Source organism: Anoplopoma fimbria, chromosome 19 (assembly GCF_027596085.1).
Source record: "Anoplopoma fimbria isolate UVic2021 breed Golden Eagle Sablefish chromosome 19, Afim_UVic_2022, whole genome shotgun sequence".
NCBI lineage: Eukaryota > Metazoa > Chordata > Actinopteri > Perciformes > Anoplopomatidae > Anoplopoma > Anoplopoma fimbria.
The window spans coordinates 1,317,361-1,332,891 of NC_072467.1; the positions used below are offsets into that span (position 1 = coordinate 1,317,361).

The following is a 15,531-nucleotide window of genomic DNA, read 5'->3' on the forward strand; positions in this document are numbered from 1 at the left end:
TATGGATGTATTGATATATCAATTTTACTTTATAACTGTAGCTTGCTAATTTTAAATGTTCCATACTTTTGGGGTTGTTTAATTTATAACAATATGTCACATTTTATAAACGCATTGTAGGTTTTGTATGTGAATAGTGATATGTAACTTGTACTGTTACTATAGCTGTAAAATAAATGTTGTAGAGTAAAATGTACATTTGTCTCTAAAATATAGTGGAATAGAAGTATGAATTGAAAGAATTCAAGTAAATTACTTCAAAGTCGTACTGAAGTGCAGTACTTGACTAGACGCCCTGCCAAGCGGTATTTCCATGCTTGCATAAGGCAATTTGACCCAAGGTTCCTCTGTTCTCTATTAGTTAGTGCGATAATTTGATAAAAAACAGCAATATTATATATGTTCACCATGTGACCACAATACAAACTAAAATAAAAGCTAATAAGCAAAGTAACTTTACAACCAGGGATAAAAGCAGTGAGGTGAAAAGTACAATGGCCTAATGGTTAAGATGCAATATCTCAATGTCCCTGGTTAGATTACCATTGCCTTCTTTCTTTCTCCATGATGCCTGTATTTACCTTTTAAAATCAATGAAGGCAAAATGAAAAACAAAAAACATAAAAAAACTTTGACATTTGCATCCAAAATGATGCAGCAGGAAATTAAAAGGGGATGCACTGAAATACAAGATCAACACATACAACATTTTATTACGGTATGTAAAATAAAACAAGTTATCACTCTTTCCGCTCTTAGTAAGAGCTACAGTATATTGATCAATAAATCAATCTAGTTCACAGCAGTTGTATCACCAACGTATCATCTGTAATGTTGACATGTACTTAACTTTGTTATTCACAGTGTGACTCATACAGTAAAATGGGGTCTATAACAGAACAGAGATTAGTCTGTTGGAATCTTTTCTACATGGGCTCATAGTTCATCCTGTAACTGCAGAAAGTTGTTGGACATGCTTTAGGTTGATTGATGGTTGTAGATGTGAACATGCTAAGACATGTATGTGCGTCCTAGACATGTATAACTGACAACAGTGAAACCCAACAACAACCTAGCTATGTAACTTGTGTTTTTATTATGTTGGTCAGATTGAACTTTGGCTTGCTTAGGTTGTTTGTGAGGATGTTTGTTTAACCCTCAGATGTAAAGGTTTTGGTGGAATGACATTTTACAAACCTCAACTGACATGTGACCTTTAAGAGACCCACATCCCCCTCATAGGCATAATGCCAGAAGACTGAACAAAGATCTAAAGAGCCTTTTGTCTGGTATCTGTCTGATAACTCTGCCTCCTTTTCTGTTACTCTGTCTAACTCACAGCTGCAGTAGATCAAATACATTTCTATGTTGTTCATGCACTGATAACTGGTCATTTTATATAGTATGATAGTATGCCGGTAATATTGGATCTTTGGATTTCAAACACGGAAACAGTGTTAACATTTGACCCTAAACCTCTCAACGCCTCCAGAGGAGCACATAATGACTCACAAAGACATTTAAAATGGCAGACAGTGTTGTTGAGATGATGTTGAAATTATAGGACATTGTTATGTAGCAATACTTAGTCATACATGGAACATAACTGTACAATTATTGTGTAAGCAGAGGCTGGGTTGATAGATAATAGATGGGTCGATGGCTTTTAATTTCTATAATATGAAAATTGGAGAAAAAAATGAACTTCGTAGATATTCAGAATCACACTGATCAAACTTTCAGAGACAGGTTCGATCGGCTGCTTATAGGGAAATGTTGCAGTGTGTCTTCTGAGATCAAAGTTGGAGCAATGTTATTATTTGGAAATGCTGAGATCTCAGTCTCATCCCGCACACAAATTCTTTCCGGTTATTGTCGCTCCCCCAGAGGGATTTATTACTGCTCACCACTGAGCAGAAACCAACAGAAAGATGATTCATGACGACAGTCTCAGCCATGGGGGAAATGAGTTAGCAATTTCTTTTCTATAACCTTAAAATCAAGGCTGGGAAATATGTCATCTTATTAGAGTTTTGTTTATGCCCTTTTAATTATCTGTAGATCTTCCCAAACATTTCCATTTGTTCACACATTTTCTCCTGCCTTGTCAGCCATGATCCAAATTCATTGCATACCCAGGTCATAAAACTCAGAAAATGTACTGCTGACGCAACTTATCTCCCATTACTCCAGTAATCAAACAGTCTGTGGGCGCAACATCTTCCCTTGCAAACCAATGCACTCATGTGCACACAAACCACAGCTTGCTTTCCGTTTCTCTTCAGGAAGCTCCAGCTTTCTTCAGACGTCTCTGTCATGCAAATGAGCTGTAAGAACTCTGCTGTGCTGTTGCCGAGCATCACTGCTTTCCAAGGCGGCGGAAAAATATGTGTAATAGTAAATGTCATCTGTCTTTATCGCCTGTCTACTGTATGGTCATACTCCTTCACAACACCTTGGAGGTTACAGACTGTTCAGAAGTTGAGAGAAGCATTTGAATGTTTGTTGAAATGACACCAGGTTCAAACCAAACACTCTCAAGGAAAGGTAAGTACTCGATCTCAACTTAAAAGATAACTCACATCATGATAACTGTTTTTGAGTTTTACATTCAGCTGAGAATTAATTGCTAATTGTCCATCTTTTTTTTTAGGAATTGAAAGACATTGCTGCGCGCTGTACCGACAACAGAAACCCAGATCTGAGAGGATCTGCCATTTTTCAGGGTCTAGGACAAAGGACCAGAGACAGACAAAATCCCCCTGCCTCAGGACCTGTCTGACATTTTGTTTCAAGGTAAGTTACTGTTACTAGATCCCCACCACGCTCACCAGAACTGGTCCCCTCCTGCTTGAATGACTAACTTATTAACCTCATATTCTACATGCAAAGTAGCAGTTTGCATATTATCAGTATGACATTACATCAGATGAGGTCAATGTCAACAGTAGTCTCACTGGATTAACCAGGAGAACAGCCTTATTTGTATGTAGAGGGACTTTGGACATCGTGAATTCGGAATAGTTTTGATTATGTTGAATTAAATGTTAAATAATGTTACTTTACAGGAAATAAATAATATACAGTAAATGTTAAATTTAAGACTTGGAGAGTACACACATAAATTAACATGTTATTTCCTGCAACAATGAGAATGTTGAGCTGCTTTTAGGTTGACGCCTCCTGGAAAATAAGCAAATTAAGTCTGTTAAAATGCACACTCGCTGTTCACCTTATCAAAATGAATGCTGGTTGTCTTCATCGACTGTCTCTGCTGCTTTGATAAGGACCGGGCAAGGATGGAGCAAAGGGAACCAACAGTTGACTCTTATGTTGAGGGGACTGATGGAAGACTAAGGGAACTGGCTTCGAAGTGGTTCATAGAGACTCAAGTGCCACTCATCGTCCACAACGGCTTCTTCCCCACGTGGTTCCTGGGATTCATCTCAAGAAAGTAAGTATTCATTGAGGAAACATTTCATTAAATGGTCAAAAAAAAATTCAAGAGGGCTATGAGTCAGGATTTGTTTCCATCTATACTGTTTTGCAGGTAAAAAATGAATTTTAACTCTCAATATTAGAATAATTTGTTTTTAGATAGAAAGAAATTCCATTCTATGAAATACTATTATGTCCTACATCTATATAAAATTATTAATAACTTCTATTATTTATTAATGTATCACTACCGTAAAACTCTATTACAGAGTAGTAAAGAATGACTTGTCTAATTTTGAATATAGAAGGTGTATTTTATTGTCAAGAAAATAATTGTAAATTGGTTATTACTTAAGCTGTTTTATCTAAAGTCAAAGTTTACATCAGGTGCATTTACATTTTAGTATAGCAGACATTTAAGACCTATCCTCTGGTAAACATAGACAGTTTCGTCGGAATCTGTGTATTGGTAAAAGACCTGAAACCAAATGGATTTTCCTTTGATGCAATGTAATTTCCAAGGTGATTTACGTGATGCGCACTACTCTCCTTAAAATTAGCCTCACTGTTACTGTAAACTCAAGCCAAATTGGGCTTTTGGAAAACACTTTTCAGTATGTGTTTTAAAGTTGTTTGTGGTTTATCTACAGGGAGGCTGAAGAAATACTCAGAGAAAAGGAGATGGGCTGTTTCCTGATCCGTCTCAGTGATAAGGCCATCGGATACATACTGTCTTATAAGTGAGTATTTGTTTTCTCTGAACAACCTCGAATTTTGTTTTTCTGTAAGCTTATTTCAAAATGAACCTCTCTATAATAATTTTTTTTTAATGAAATTTTGACTTTTTGACAAACACTATTTATTACAAGGCTTGCTAATAATATTCATGTGTAATTGCACGTTTATTTTCACAAATGAATACTGCTTTTACAAAAATTTTGTCTTTTTTGCTTTTTGTCTTACCCAGAGATCTTATTTCAGGGAATTTATTCAAACTGCATTTAAATAGTTTTTTAGCAGTAGGAACCCATTTTGTTTTGTGTTTTTTCTAATTCATTTTAATTTATAATATAGTATGCACAAAGTATATGGTAAAGAGCTCAGAATGAAACATTGTACTTTCTTTTTGTTTATTGTCTTAAACCACAGATCTTATTTCAGTGATTTAAATCAAACTCCCATTTAAATCCTTTTTTAAGCAGAAGGAACCCAATTTGTTTTGTGTTTTTTTTAATCTAATTCATTTTAATTTCCTGTTGCAGAGGCAGGGATCGGTGTCGACATTTTGTGATAAACCAAAGTGAATCAGGGCAGTTTGTAGTATGTGGAGACACTGAGAGACACGACTCAGTCTCTGATCTCATAGAATACTACAAGGCAAGCCCCATTCAGCCGTTTGGAGAGTACCTGGCATCTTCGTGTTTTCAGGTGAGACAAAACTCCTCGGTCACTTTCATTAAGTAACGTTGATCGAGAATGAAGGTCTAAGTGGTGTTTTGTTCTTGCAGGCACTGGATGAAGAGCTGTATGATACCATCCAGGTTAGCCCTAAGGAAAAAAAGCCTTTGGCCACTGCTGGAGCTGTGAACCACATGCGAAAACCACAGATTAACTCAGCCTCAGAGCAGCCGCCTGCACGGCCACCAAAGAGCAGCAAGACACTGGAGGCAAGTACAGTCTGTTATATACAAGAAGATTATTCTGATGTATATATTACACCGAAATTGTCGCTGTATTAATTCTTCCAAGCTGACCTTAAGAACGTGGTTTGTTTTGTGGAACAGGAAGTGCCACCATTGCCTCGGAGGAGCAGGCTCCTTGCGAGTGGCGCCCTGAATGACCAGGACAGGGTTTTGTATGCTCAGATTAGGAAGCAATCACCCAGGGATATACCAAGATTCCAACACATCAGCCAGGACAATTTACCAGGAGATAATGTTGGGAGAGCTGAGAGATCCACAATCCAGGATCAGAACAGGTGTAGTCTTCCATGTGGAGCAGAGTCTGTTTACTCCGAGCTCAGCCTGCTGGACAGCAAGAGCAGGTCTCTACAGCTTCTGGACAACACCTCTGATGGAGAGCAATCTTACAGGCTGAATGCACCACCCAACACTCCCCCGAGACTCTCCCCCAAACCTGTCAGACAAACCACAGACAGCACAGCAAGAAGCAGCCACGGCCTTGAATACATGAATGACGGTGCCATCTATCACCTGGCTGGCAGGCCTGGTAGTCCACACACTACATCCTCCGTGATCAGATATGATGAAGTCCCAAATGAAGCCGTCATTGGCAGCTTCCCTCTTGACAACACATATGAGCTGATTTCTGGCGATGAGGACACAGCAACACCTGAACCCGACAGCAACACTTATGAGCCTCTGAACGACATCAGGCCCAAACATAAACACTCTTCCTGTTGGTTAAAGGTTAGTAGTGCTGTCAAAAGCTTTATTTTAAACGATAACTGAAAGGTTGTATTTAATGTTCATCCTATTTTATTCATTGATTACCTATTTTTTACCTCCTGCAGAATGATAAATGGAAATGGCTGTTCCCTGACACCAAGAGGAAATGGTGAAGATGCTATCTTACCAGCTACTAAGACAAATGTTCACTAAATTTTCTCTGACACTACAGTGGTCCTACCTAATATACACCATGTGAAAGCTTATTTTCAACATGGGCTTACATGTTCATACCTATTCAAATTCTTTTTTATGTATTTTTGCTTTTTTAATGTATTTATTCAACAATTGTGCTGCCTTAACATTTTCTGTTTCATAATGAAATAAATGACAGATTCAAAAAGGAAAACTCATAATTCTTCTCTTCAGAGAAAAAGGGTGTACTGTGTTTACTACTGATCACAAAATACATTTTGCCTACAGGCTGCTACCATCAATGCTGCACTTCATTCACAGGAAACTTTATTAGCATACATATTTCAAACATTCGCATACGACTGCAATGAGGAAGTGTGTCAAATATGTTGAAATGGAATTTATTATCTTCTATCACCTGCTGCTCTTTTACTGTCTAATTATAGTTTTAGTGGTACGCACTAAAAAGACAGTTTAACCTTTCTGTGTACTTGAATGCTTTCCATGGTCATAGTTATCTTTATAAGTGACTACATACAGGAACAGATGCAGTTCTGTTTTATGTAGAACTTTGGAGGCAGGTGTATGTAAATAAGTGTTTCCACTGAAAGCAAACCAGGCTGTAATAACTCATTAAAATATAAATCATTCAGCTTGTAGGATAATTTATGTCATAATATCTTTCATAACTTAGATAAAGATGATAGTGTCACTGGAAAAGGAAATGTGTCACTTCTAAAAACAGAGACACAGGATGGCATTAATGCCTACTTGTGTATCAGTGGGTTTTCTGAATAATACAATGCACTAGGATCTGTTTATGCAAAATAAGAGAGAACATATCCTCATTTTATTAATATAACAACACAGTTCTGTGGTGCTGTGGCTCGGACAGAGAGAATTACAATAACCCAAAAGATTTCAAACACAGAATAATTATTTAAAAAATGTAACTGCACCCCTATAACCACTTTATATTTATTCTCAGAAATATAGAATTGCAATAAAATGAAGCTTTCAGCCAAATCTCATGACCCTCAGCAGTGGATGAGTTTACTCAGTTACTAAAGAACTAAGAAGAATTTATGAAAAAATACCTCATTGCTTAAAATAATAGGAAAATATATATAATAAATAAATAGAGCAAAAATAAATCCTTATTTAATAGAAGAATGGTTAACAAAAGTTTGATAACATTTTATATTGTATTGTCATTCATTAACAGTTTATACACAAGCTACCGAGGCTTCACAGGAAAAGTTGTTGTATTGCATAATGCATTAGACATTAAACGGCATCTCTAATGTCAGTACTTGCAACTCTATACTGCAGTGTATGTTATAAACCAATTGTTAAAAAGGGTAGAGTTTAAAAAGAAATAATAGGATATTTTGAACCACAGCAAAACACAGCAAGACCTCCACTGTGGTCCCACTGTGAAAGCATTAGTCACCACCTTAAATCCTATCAAATTAAAACAGACAAGGTCCTGTGGAGTGAAGTCAGTAAGAGTTTCACACTGTGTTTAGCCCCACTCAACCACAGAAACTGACAGAAACTTGCTAACGGTAATGGCTGCTTTACAGACCCAGTATCACAGTGCACCAGAAGCTTCTCTGCTGGAATCATAATTAAACAGATGTTCTCTGTGAGACCAGTAATTAATGAAGCCACACAATCAGCACTGTATTGCCCTGAATATTTGGTGCTGCCCTCATAAAGGGGCCTGGAGATAAAGGAAGAATTAACTGGCTGCTCTGATGACTGCACACTGTTTAACTGACTTCAACATCCTACCCCTTCAGGCAAATTAAGACACTCAGTATCAGCTTTTTTCAATTTTTTTCATAGCTGACAGTGTGAAAGAGAAGAATCACACCATCCACCTCTGTGGCTGTTTTGTACAATCATGTTTTTAGGTTGATGTTGATGTGCATGCAAGGGTGTATATTTTGTCTGCCGTCAAACACACGATCCAGCCTGAACTGCAGTTCCAGTAACAAAGTCAAACATGTTGCAGTTGTTATTACCAATATAGCTAACACGGGAAAGTCTATTGCCTCACAAAACCCTTTAGATTAAATCATATAGATCTATGCTGGGTTGTCTGATAAGTTATCTTGTAGCCAGTGTCCCAATATCAATTTTGTAACAGTTTTTCTTTTTCAGACTCAGCACCAATTAACCAGGTCATACTTATTTTGCAGCCATTGCACTTGGCAGCAAAGATGTAAACATGTCTCGGATGTGACTCTTAGCAGATGAACAAAATGTTCAGCAGATGTATGGCTGCTCAACATCCACATCTCATTAGTACAACCTAAGCTGAAAACATGTGGTACAAACACAAAATATAGATACGTGTATTACATACTGTACTCCATATGCACCTGATGCATATCTGTACAGGAATAATCAAACAACATGACCAACGCCATTTCCTGCAGCTTTCCGATCAAGATTAACTGTATGTGCAGGATGTAATCATACTTGTGAGTGCTGAGGCAGCTCACTCCTAATGATTACATCCTGCTTAACAAGTTATTACTGCTCATATGATGGGCTATGCAGAGGCGCAGTCATTTCCTGCTCTTTACGGTGCACGCTCCTTATAATCATTGTGCGTGGGTTGAGGTAAACTGGTTATATGGACGAGACATTAGTGAACTCATTAAAGTTGCAGGTCAGGTCCTTCAGTTAAAATTATAAATTCTTGGTTAACAACAACAAGAACTCCTGTATTTAAGGATCAATTGATGCCTTTTCGATGACAACAATGAATATCACAAATCCATTCACAAAAAAAAAAATCAAGACAGAAAAACACATTTATTCTAAGTAAGACAAATACCTGAAGTCACATAAATTACTGTAACATGTTTATCCAAAAGATGGCTGTATTTAATATCTCATGATAATGGCTGAGGCAGAGGAAAGCTATCAACATTTGTTCAGACAACAGAGCCCTTCATGTAACTGGAGAACAGTAAGATATGATTGTCGTCATCATCAGTTCCACAAGCAAAAAACCCAACCCAAAATGTTAAAAACAATACACTGCATTTCTAAATATTGCATACCTCGTAAAAAATAGCTGTATGCCCTTAATGCCAATGCTGTGCTTTCATTCACTTCAAGCTTTTTCCTTAGCCTTATGAATACTAAATATCTAGTGTGTAGGAAGACTTGACTGGGGGTATCTCATGTGCAACATACTGTAGGTAGATGAGCTTTTTATGCATCAATCCAGAGTCTGGCTCTTTTTACACTTGTTTCACTGACCAAGATTCAACCCTAAATGTGGGATAAATAGTCTTTCTCCCAACAGGAGGCCAATCCAGGTCAAGCCCTTTTATAGGTGGTAAAATGAAACTACATTTTCATCTAGTAAAGAAATAACGGTTCCTTGTAATTCAGCTTTATCCTGTATTTTTATCCGGAGGTCAGATTTTTTGACGATGGGAGTGGGAGACAGGCACTGTGCTGTGGCCATGACGGGGTGCAGGTAGAGTCCTGAGGTTCACCACGCTGTCGACCTTGGAAACCCTCCATGGAGCCCTCTCAGATTCGTATATGGAAGGTACTGAAGTGACAAAAGACACATTATGACCAGCATTAGTCATTGTGCATGTAAAGACACTGACCATCTGTATAGGTGGGAATAAACACATAGGAATGCATTCCACTGTGGACAGACAGTCCACAGGCCATTGAATGTTCATAGTGGTGGCTCAGGATTAAATTAATTGTGAGGCTGACAGTTTAAATGATGAAAATGATAACGAGCCATCTGGTGAATGAAAACTGTAAGCAACCAGCTCACAGTTCTGCAGCATGAGGGCTAATGCATGAGTTGCCTGATTTTAAAGGGCCACTGCTTGTCATATAAAATGAGGTGCAAACAACGTGTTGACAAATACAGCAAACATTTAATTACCTTAAAAAGTCAGGAGCCCTCGTAATCATATTTTCAAAGTCAGCATAAGAGAGTTTGTTGTCTCCGTCTAAATCCGCCTCCTCGATGGCTTTCTCACACACAAGCTGCACCTCTTCAGGAGTCAACTCCTCCTTTGTCAGCCTATTCAGAGTCTTTTCCAGGTCCTCTTTGCACAGGTAATTATCCACATTGAAATCTGAGGGGAACAGGGATTTAAAACAATTTTAACAATTTTTAAATTTTTAAAATGATAATGAAATCTTATGGTAATTCGTCATTACCGTATATTTTGAAGGCATATATTGCCTTGAGCTCTCTAGGAGCCATTTCACTGAGGACTGAGAACATGTCCACAAATTCATTGAAGCTGAGATTCCCCATCCCATCCTCTGAGAAAGACTCTACGATCCTGTTGCGGAAGGGGTTTTCCTACAAATGAAGGGGATGACAACATTTTTACATCAGTGGAAAAGATGCCAAACTTTAATGTAAATGTAAGCTACACTGGAATGTAAATACCAAGTGGTTTGGATAAGAAAAAATAATATCTTACAAAAAAACCCTAAAGTAACGAAAGGTGACATGCTTTACATGCAGTTGTCAGTTTCACATATGATTTGCAGAGGCGTAAACCGGTATGTTTTTTTCTGCTGATCACAGGGTTTAACTGCAAAGGGCTGACTCTCGCTCTTTGCTGGTAAGGTGAAGCCATTATTTTCACCTCCATTGCTCAACCACAAGTTGCTACTAAAGATTTAATATTCCTGGTTATTAGCTTATTTGATGCAACTTGCAATACATTCACAGTAAAGACACTTGGGATCTCACTAACTCTGTACATTTATCTAGTATACATACAGCTATTGTCCAGAGGGCGATTAGCATATTTGAGCTCAATACAAGATCTGCAAAATAAGCCATTTGTATAAACAGCCTTCAGCCTCCTAGAGCAATGCAATTTTAACTGCATATCCTGAAACATGTCAATGCCCGTAGCATCCAGTCAACTCATTTAAACTCAGCGGGATATAAATGTATTTATTGTTATGAAGCTGTAGAGCACTTTGGGTGATCGCGTATCGTCTGGGTCTCATGTTACGCAACATGCAAAATCCAAGTTTCCTGGATGTTATTTTCAAATGGCAGGTGCTTAAAAATAGGAAGGGGTGCGTCATTCATAATCGAAAGTCAGAGCATTTCATGGCACATTAACTCTCATGAGCTGAGTGTGGTGTCATGCAATCAGATCAGTGATGACGAGGGTTAGAAATCAATTCTGTCTGAGTGTGTATTGATTATGTGTCTGCCCACATGAGTAGTGGGTGTGCATTTGTTTTAAGCGTCCTTATAGAAAAATCCAAAACAAGAAAACACAACACAGGTACACGCTACTGGTGAAAAGCATAGTTCGGCTGATCCATTAGGAAAAATGATTTTTTTACCTTTAACTCTGGCATGTTGACTATTAAGGCTAAAGGCAGTTTACAATCAGGGTCATTGGTGTAGTCCATCGGGACAAGATGTGGAGCCAACTCATGGTATCTGCCGTGCAACCTAGAATAAAACATAAAAACACTTTGAACAATTATGCTTCTGGTTTACTGAGATTAAGATTCATTCAAATATTTAAAAAAACAAATTTAACTTTAGAATACATAAGATAAGATATACTTTCATATTTTAATGTGTGATACATTTTACAGGCTATGCATGTATGTGAAAAACATTTCAAACAACAATTAAAAGAAAAAGAATACTTTATTTATCCCAGGAGAAATTGTTGTGCCTAGAGAATTTTAAAAGCACAACTCATGTGGGAAGATAATGTCATAAGCCTCTCATTCTCTCCCCTGCCCCTCTCTTCTCATGATATAAAAACCTTGAATTTTATTTCATTCATTATTGAGAATAATATCAGAGGCTGTGTGAATGATAAAAGACACAACGTCGGGAGAGTGTGTGCTTATCTACAGCCCCCCTTCACTGTGTCCTTTGACTTATCCTGTCATGGCGTCCGTTGCCAGAGCAGAGCCGTTTATCAGCAGGAACACTGGTCTTAGAGGACAAACTCACTACAAATTAATTAGATAAAACTGTCAAATTATGGAGTTTCATTGGTACAACGCAATAAATGAACGGGTAAACCTGCAGTTCTTATGTACCATGACCGTGGAAAATATTTGGATCTTACAGCTTCTTCAAAGTTGGCCTATAAACATTAGTTTTTTTTCCAAAAATGATTACACAAGACACAGAATCCCTGGAATGTTTTAATCTAGTGATATGACACAAGACTGGAGGGGTTCAAATCCTTACGGCATCAGAGATAACGTGTTTTTTTTATGTTACATAACTGTAGTGTAACCGTTGCAGCTGGAGATAGAAATAATAAGTGTTTTATGAGGGTCATAAAGTGTAGGACCCAATTACACCTCTGCTGATTGTCAATTTTGTTTCCAGTTCAGTGATGGCCTTGGAATCAAAGTCAGGCCAATTTCACTGACGAGGAACAAGTACATGCATACTATTTGTTAATAACAGAAAAGGGAGAGAAAAATTACAAATATTTTGTTTTGTTAAAAAAAGAAAAAAAACAGCATAAATGCAGTGAAAAATTTAAATCAGAAGTCTCGTGGAAGAGAGTGCTGTTGAAAAAAAAATGGTTTATGCTGTGGTACTGATTTTATCACCTCTGCTTTACAATTAAAAAGAAATGTAGGATCAAACAACCATGTTTCTGTTGTAATCTGTTTTGTAAGATGAATTTTAATCCTTCATTAGTTCTTGATCATTTATGTTATTTTAGAAGACAGTAACCAATGCACCACAGGACACACATGACTTCAATGTCTCATTGCTAGAGATATCAAAAAACAACATTTACTGCAAAAATCAGACCCCAAATTCCTGTATCAACTCTCATCCTTTTCTAAAGTTACACGGCAACACTCTAGAGTATCAGCTTTAAATTTCATTAAGTAGCTATTTATCTTCCAACATCTAGAACCACTGATAAAAAATCCTGAAACACGAGCATCATTGGTCACTTCCATTAAAAAGAAAAAGCAAGCGATTTGTTTAATTTATGCCTCTCATCAAGGGGCTGAGTGACAGTTAGAGAGAAATGATGCGGCCCGATGAGTCATGATACCTTCAGCAATCACTAAGAGTAGATCTATATTTATTTAATTTTTGTAAGTGTTAAGGTTGCACATGTCGAAAGAGGTGGAAATGTGATCCTGAAAACAACACCACAGTCAAAAGGTCAACATCACTTTCAAAGGTTTAGGTAACAAAGGTTTAGGTAACATACTGACAGAACCTTCTAGATAAATGAAATATAGAAATGATATGTTAAATACAGTATTCCTTAATTTTGCTTTGCATAATTTTGAATTACTCCAACAGGAGCCAAATGCAGAGGGTGTAATCTTTTGTATAGTCCTTTGTAATGAAAGTATGGTCTATGATTTAACATACAGTATTACATGTCATGCCCAGTGTTGTTTTAAAGCACATCTTAACAACAGAGCAAGGAGGGAACATGGAAAATAAAAGTCACGGCATAGTACATTTTGAGAATATCATTATGTGTAAAGGCTAATCTTATGGTTAGAGCAAGTGGCTTATAATTTAGCTACAGTCTATATGCTGGTTAATATATATAAAATATAACAATAATAAATAAAAGTACATCTGTGAGCAATGCATCAGAATGAGGAGGTACAGTTGATAAAAATCTTACCGCAGAATTTCTTTACGGGTGAAAAATGTACAATCCTGCAACGAGAGAGAAACGACATGTCAAAACAGAAACATGACATTTAGGGACGTTTCATAAAAGACTGTACGGTAAATGATTTATGATACAATAGATATTTACATCTCTTCTAAAACACCCTCAATGACACATCTGTGAGTCACATACATCAACATTACTGTTTCTCTCAAGTCACATGACCAACTCTTACTGTAAACGCTAGTCGACGTGTCTCGTGTCTCTTAAATGATGACATATGTGAATGTTGTGGCAAGGGGAACATTATCTACTGTTCTTTTACATGCATGTTTTGGCAACCAAAGCATCCAACAGCCCTAGAGGAGGCACTTCACTTTACATTTTCGCTTGTTTCCACTCTGTCTGAGCTGTGTTCATGAGTGTAAAAAAGCAGAGCGAAGCCAGTTGAGCTCTAGAGACAAATTCTATTCACTCAAAGCAGTCCTACTGAAGATAATTATAATTGTTTATGTAAAGCAATGTCTATCCATCATAACCTACTTGTCTTCATCATCTGACATTACACCTTTGGTAAATTGGTGAGTGGAGAACAACGAAACAAACAAGTTCACTCATTTGATATCAGGCTTGGGTGTTATACCTAAAATATCTGATCCTAGAAAAATAAGATGAAACATGTATTGATACTCAAGACAGAAATGAATGCAACCAGAAAGCAGCAGTGTGTTAATAAGGTTTTTAAAGAGCAACAGGAGTAACCAGAGAGGCTCTTGAGAACCAAACTGTCTCCTGAGAGTAGAGTTTCACAGCATGTCACACCGGCTTGGCATCAATTATTAAGTCCACGCCTTATCACATGATAAACCTGTGCACATGGAGATGTGTTTCTTCCCAGAAAAACCTGGATTACTGTTACACGGAACACAGGGCCAGATCTTCTCAGATAGTGGCAGAAAATCCACCGCTTTGCAGTGAAATCAAAACCCTCTAGCAATTCGCACCTATCAAGACTACGTAAATATTTGAACAGTAGAGTCACAACTGACCAGGCTTTAGTGGGAAATTGATTATTGCCTATCATGAATTGATGGGGATCAGGGCCATTTGGTGCCAATGATCAATAATGAAATCATCCATTCGTCTTTTTCTCTATCTCACAAATGTCCATTACGTTTTGCTTTACCCATTAAAATCAAAACACATGGGGAATATAATTGAAAAAGATAAATAGTGATGACAATAAAAGTCATGGAATAGTAATAAAAAGTAATGCATGCAATTAAGTCTTGACACTAAATAAGTCCGAGCATTACATAAGCTGAATAGGCATTATTCTTTACTAACAGTTATTTACACTTATTTTATGATTTAACATGTTTTTTTCTGATTCAAGAGTTGGACAACGCTCTTCCAACAATCTGCAGGTAGACTTACCTGGTAGGCATCAAGTTGCTCGTCGGTAAATATCGTTTGCTTGTTTCCCATCTTAATCAGGTCATCTGTTGCTTGTACACATTCACAACACTGAACGTCCGAAGCCTTTTCTCAATGAAAGGCATTTAGGGGGTCAAAGACAAAGTCTCCGCACAGGATTGGGTTGACGACGATGCAAACTCTTAAGACAGGTTGTTGCTGTTGTCCTCGCAGGAGATGTGAAACGTAGGGGATGCATGAAAAACATGGAAAAAAACAACAGTAGAAGACCAGTGTCCAGTGGAGGATGTCTGCAGAGACCAGGGGCTGCAGACGGATCTGCTGCAGGCAGGCAGCTGCTGTCCACCAGAGAGAGGCAAACCAATAGGAGCCCAGGCAAA

At 37.5% G+C, this 15,531-nt stretch overlaps 2 protein-coding genes across 2 annotated transcripts; one reads left to right on the plus strand and one right to left on the minus strand.

Moving 5' to 3' along the window:
- The first annotated feature begins 2,403 nt into the window (after window positions 1-2,403).
- Window positions 2,404-6,198, plus strand: LOC129108825 (SH2 domain-containing protein 7-like). Its single transcript, XM_054620743.1, has 8 exons — window positions 2,404-2,547; window positions 2,654-2,796; window positions 3,288-3,454; window positions 4,089-4,178; window positions 4,701-4,866; window positions 4,947-5,105; window positions 5,223-5,867; window positions 5,972-6,198. The coding sequence occupies exons 1-8, from the start codon at window positions 2,499-2,501 to the stop codon at window positions 6,017-6,019; spliced, it is 1,467 nt and encodes a 488-aa protein (XP_054476718.1). The 5' UTR covers window positions 2,404-2,498; the 3' UTR covers window positions 6,020-6,198.
- A 3,358-nt stretch (window positions 6,199-9,556) lies between these two features.
- cib2 (calcium and integrin binding family member 2) lies at window positions 9,557-15,231 on the minus strand. Its single transcript, XM_054620760.1, has 6 exons — window positions 15,152-15,231; window positions 13,724-13,758; window positions 11,421-11,532; window positions 10,260-10,407; window positions 9,979-10,174; window positions 9,557-9,624 (listed from the first exon to the last, which is right to left on the minus strand). The coding sequence occupies exons 1-6, from the start codon at window positions 15,200-15,202 to the stop codon at window positions 9,603-9,605; spliced, it is 564 nt and encodes a 187-aa protein (XP_054476735.1). The 5' UTR covers window positions 15,203-15,231; the 3' UTR covers window positions 9,557-9,602.
- Window positions 15,232-15,531: the final 300 nt, after the last annotated feature.